The sequence below is a fragment of the Cicer arietinum genome, chromosome 1 (genome assembly GCF_000331145.2).
Source record: "Cicer arietinum cultivar CDC Frontier isolate Library 1 chromosome 1, Cicar.CDCFrontier_v2.0, whole genome shotgun sequence".
Classification (NCBI taxonomy): Eukaryota; Viridiplantae; Streptophyta; class Magnoliopsida; order Fabales; family Fabaceae; genus Cicer; species Cicer arietinum.
In genome coordinates this window covers 48,423,493-48,429,080 of record NC_021160.2, presented here as the reverse complement: position 1 = coordinate 48,429,080, position 5,588 = coordinate 48,423,493, and the positions used below count along the sequence as shown (strand labels likewise).

The 5,588-nt window shown below is 28.5% G+C and overlaps 1 protein-coding gene across 1 annotated transcript in view; it reads left to right on the top strand.

Annotated features, from left to right (window-relative positions):
- The window catches only part of LOC101492019 (E3 ubiquitin-protein ligase PUB23-like), a 1,512-nt gene extending 210 nt beyond the window's left edge, over nucleotides 1–1,302 (top strand). Inside the window, exon 1 of the mRNA XM_004487392.4 lies at nucleotides 1–1,302. This exon is cut by the window's left edge and continues 210 nt beyond it. Within this exon, the coding sequence (XP_004487449.1) occupies nucleotides 1–1,151 (1,151 nt within the window). The 3' untranslated portion in view covers nucleotides 1,152–1,302.
- Nucleotides 1,303–5,588: the final 4,286 nt, after the last annotated feature.

Below are 5,588 nucleotides of genomic sequence, written 5' to 3'. Positions count from 1 at the left end.
CCCTACAACTTATGAAAGACCCTGTTACTGTCACAACAGGAATCACCTACGACAGAGACAACATAGAAAAATGGTTATTTTCATTCAAAAACAAAACTTGTCCTGTTACAAAACAACACATTGATCTTAATCTTACACCAAATATCACTCTACGCCGTTTGATTCAATCTTGGTGCACCCTTAATTCATCACTTGGTATTCAACGAATTCCAACACCAAAATCACCAATAGACAAAACCCAAATCCTCAAACTTTTCTCTGAAGCCAAAAAATCCCCAGAAAAACAACTCAATTGTCTCTTAAAAATTCGTTCTTTTGTCTTTGAAAGTCAAAGAAACAAAAACTGTTTAGAATCCGCAGGAACAATAGAGTTCTTAGCTTCAACCATGAAAAACAATTCAATTTCTGTGATTGAATCAGCTATTGAAATTTTATTCCATTTATACCCTTCTGAACAACACATTAAGAATCTGGTAAAAAATGAAACAATTCAATTCATTGAGTCATTGTTTCATGTGTTGAAAAATGGAAACTACCAATCAAGAGCTTATGCAACAATGCTATTGAAATCAGCATTTGAAGTAGCTGATCCAATCCAATTAATCAGTGTCAAAAAAGCACTTTTTGAAGAAATAACAAGAGTTTTAACTGATAAGATTTCACAACAAGCTTCAAAAGCTGCATTGAAGTTAATAGTGGAGCTTTTACCATGGGGAAGAAACCGAATAAAAGCGGTCGAAGGCGGGGCGGTATTAGTCCTCATCGAGCTTCTTATCGATGTTTCCGAGAGACGGGCATGCGAGTTAATGTTAATAGGTTTGGATCAACTTTGTGGTTGTGCAGAAGGTCGTGCAGAATTGTTGAATCATGGTGCTGGTGTTGCTATTGTGTCAAAGAAAATTTTGAGGGTTTCTCATGTTGCAAGTGATAGAGGGATTAGAATTTTGAATTCTGTTTGTAGGTATTCTGCAAATTCTAGAGTTTTGAATGAGATGTTGCAAGTTGGTGGTGTTTCAAAGTTGTGTTTGGTGCTTCAAGTTGATAGTAGTTTTAAGACTAAAGAGAGGGCTAAGGAGATTCTCAAATTGCATTCTGGTGTTTGGAAGAATTCTAGGTGTATTCCTGTTTCTTTGTTGTCTTCATATCCATGATGGTATGTATGATCTAATTGGGTCACAATCATTTTTTTTATACATGAATATGGTGAAATTGTATGGTTTTAGAGATTTTTGGTATTATTAATCTGATAGTTACATCAATTTGTATAATACATAATGTTGATCTAAAGTACTACATTGATTTTGATTAAGCTTTCAAATCATGCATGATTCTATGCAATTTTCACAACATGCAATTCTATAATCGGAGTTTTTTTAATTGTCCGATCATGATTATCTAATTCAAATTTAAAATTGAGATTTTTAAAATAATAAATCTTCTTTAAATTTAGATCATTTGTTTTTTATCGAACGACAAACTTTGATCGTAGGACTGCATGCAATCCAAATCCAAGCCTTTTGACTTGACTATGATTTATAATTTTCATATTTCTTTTATCTTAGCAACATGGAAAGTGTTGTGTGTTGGGAGAGTTCGAAGGATGACCCAAAAGAACAATAAGCTAATGATGTCGATCATGAATCTCATAATATTAGGTATATACTATTCAATTCATGTTTAGTCGATGTAGGAACTAACCATTTGCACTTACATTTCAACAATATCCTTCTCAAGTCTGAGTCATCCACAATTGAGTAAAAAATTGAGTTATCCTCGTTACTATACTTGCCTCTACCGTTGAGAAATAAAATTCAATACAAGGATCCATTATAGCTGGACCCACGAATCTCATCAAGCTAATCTAGACTATGATACCATTTTTGGGAGTAAAGCACCAAAAGCAACCATAAATTATTGATCAGGACAACCAAAAGACTTTGACATCATATCTCGACCGAAAACCTTGAAACATTGAGTATATTGAGTATATGTATCATATCTTTTTTAAATCTCATTGAAAAATGTTATTTCAACATCGTACACCTAAATAACATCTTGAGAGAGGGAAAAAAGTGATATGAATAATAAGATACGTTGATAATATAATAAGAAAAGATATACATGGAAAGTAAACTATTAAATGTGTATTAAAAGACTAGGAGTATTCAGAATATCATTGTTAGGTATATGACTCGCCCAAACTCAAATTATTGATCCAAAATTTGAATAGGCCCAAATTATAATTCTCAAAGCCCATTTCCGAAATATAGATATCTAATATAGACCAACATGAAAATGTAACTTTCTTGATTCAGCCCCACATTTTAAATGACAGAAAGAAACTCACCTAAAATAAATACTATAGAAAATTGTTTACTCTACCCTACACCTTGCATTGTACCCCTTCGGTTGCATACGAAATGACACAAATACTCATTAATTTTCTTTTAAAACTATATTCCTTTCATAATCCTTTGTTTGAAAAATGTTAAAATTTAAACCGGAAAAATTTACAGTTCATAAAAACAATCTTTACGGTTGCTACTATAAAAGTAACTTTTACATTATTAATTTGTCAAAGAATTGTGAAATGTAAAAGTCATCTATATAGTTTATATTTTTTTCATCATAAAAGTCATTTTTGCCGGAGCAACAGTAAAAATAATCTTTACAATATTAATTTTGAAAATTTTGTTTACCAGATAAATCATTTTCGGGGTTCATATTTTTCTTCACCGTAAAATTTATTTTTATCACAAGTGTGGAAATCTTTAAAATAACAAAGATAAAATTTGAGAGAGGTATTATTGGAATAAATCTAAATCATAGGGGTACAATTACAATTGAAGGGGTATAATTAATAACTTTCAATATCATATTATTGCGGGATTGGGGTTGAACGGTCCAAATATTTCTTGTGTAAAAGATTATATTCAATTGTTTGATCTAAATAATTTCCAGAAAATTTTACCTATACCTCTGCAATTAGTTCTCATACTCAAACAAACTATGCAAAATTCTAAAAATGCCATAGAATAATTTAAATAAAACCCTATTTCATTTTGCCAAAATTTTCAAAAAAAAGAACAACAGTAAGTATTTTCTCCAAAAAATTGTTATCGAAAAATCAGAATATAACATGTTAAATAATATTTTTTTAAAGTATATTAAAAAATATATTTTGTGGCTGTTTTTCCAAAACTCGAAAAATCATAATTCTGAATTTTTCTAAAATGTGAATTTTGGGTTCCTTGACTTTGTTATGCATTGCTGTTAAAGATGATTCTTTGCCAATAGATATGTGTTACTTGCAAATTATCCATGTATCAATCATCTATGGTTAAAGTCAAACTAGAAAAGAACACAAGAATAAAGGGAAAAGCTGGTTTTGCCATTCTAACTTTAAAGTATATTCATGCTTTCGCAAGCACAATGATAAATTAACCATCATACATGTTTTTTGTTCATCCCTGCATTGCCCACAAACTAATCATATACATGCATTTTACATTGTTGTTAGCTCCAATTTAAAACATGTAATAATCTCTTTCTTCTTTTCTGCTTATGAAATTTTGTATATAATCTCCTTTTGTGTTTTAACAAAACATGTATAGTCTTACAAAAAATTATATATATAGTGATCAAGATTTCTAAAACTAATTAAAAGGAGCAAAGAAGCTATTTTTAATATATATTAAAAAATAAAACTTTATAAGACTTTATAAAAAGAGATATATTTTATCTAACAATCTAATTTTGTAAGAATGAAAAAGACTTAATATAAACGTATTTTATTTGTGAGAATGAGATAAATCTAATATAAAAACCTAAAACAATATACTCTAAAATTAAGAAACATAGATTTTATAGATAATTACTGGTTTTAAATATAATTTTAAAAAATAATATTTCGTAGTTTCAAACGCCCACAAATTACCATATTTTTCTTTTTTCTTCTGAATAATAATTAAAGAAGATCAATGAATAATTCTCAATGTTTAGAATGTGTCTAGGTCAACTTTCAACAAAAAAATTTCATTTAATATTAACAACACACACTTAACTTAACTGCTTAATTTCCTTCTAGCTAGATTATTGGGCCAAGACCATCGTTTTGAAAAGATAAATTTATATATACTAACTGCACATTTGATTAATCACATACACATTATATGGAGGAAACCATGCCACATATCAAACAAGTTGCAATTTTGTGTCCAATCATACAAGGTGTGTACTTATCCTTCCACGGCTTCTTATGCATATGATTAATGTGACTTATCTATTGCCTTTAAAATTTAAATGCTAACCACTAATTTTGATAACTAATCCAAATTAATTATCAGGAGTTTCCCCGAGATGACGTGTGAAAAGTACACTTTACAAGCTCGTGATATTTTACTTTTTAATTTATTTAGAAGTGCTGTATATTGCGATAATAAAAACATAGTGTATTTCGATAATGAGCATTTGTATGGCTATTTCAAGTAGGAAAGCAAAAATAAAGAGTATGAATAACGAAACTCAAACCATTTATCACTTTAGACCTTTATCTTTGCTGGACCTTTTTCTTATACTATGTGGATTTGCTTATAGATTAAGGGATATTATATATATTATTCCCTTTATGTGGGCCAAGCTGGAATGAAAGACAAATATTGGAGTTGCGGCAGCATTTTGAAACAATTGGAAAAATTGCAAATAATTATAGAGTCAAGTGGGATAATGGGTTTGAGAGAAAAAAAAAAAAATAGAGTGATAAAGTTTGGATTCTTTGTTAATTTTTTATCTTGAACATCGAAAATGGAAGATTCGGCAGTGTAAAATTATTTAAAATTATTTTTTATAGATAAATTATATTTTAATTTATAAAAGTATAGAAAGTTGTTATTTTGATCTTTAATTAAAAAATATTTAAATTAACTTTAAATTATCAATTAAATCAGTATATTGTAACGGTTATTGACTATTTTAACAATAAACTGTATCTTTCATCAACTATTACGATAGTAAATTATATATTTTAAAAATTATTTAAATAATCTAACTAAATTTTTCATGGAGATTTTAAAAAATGATATTATCCTATATTTTCAAAATTAAAATAAAAGTATACTATTTTTTATATAATTTTTGTAAAAAAAAAAATTTAACGAGCGAACACTATTTGTAGGACCATAATTATTAGTGATGTGTTTTTTTTATGGATTATTAGCTGTGTTATTTGACATCAAAATACAAATAATGTATGTTATATATTTTTCTTGACCTCTCACTTTTTTATTATTTTATACAGCTTAAACATATCTACAAGTACATATAAAAAATAAGTTAGATTTGACATTATATTTTTATGCTAAGAATTATTTCCTTGGGCCATACTCAAGATTCTCAAGCTTATTTGTCCCATTTTGGGCTTATCCGTTTTTTCCGGCACAGTGATTTTTTCTAGGGTTCTTTCCGTCCCGTCATCATTATTATCCAAATTATTTGATATCTTCATTTTCGCATCAAATTATGAATTGTAAAATCCTACTGGAAGATCTTTTTGTCCTCATCTTTTTTTGTCCATTTTCTTTTCTTTCCCT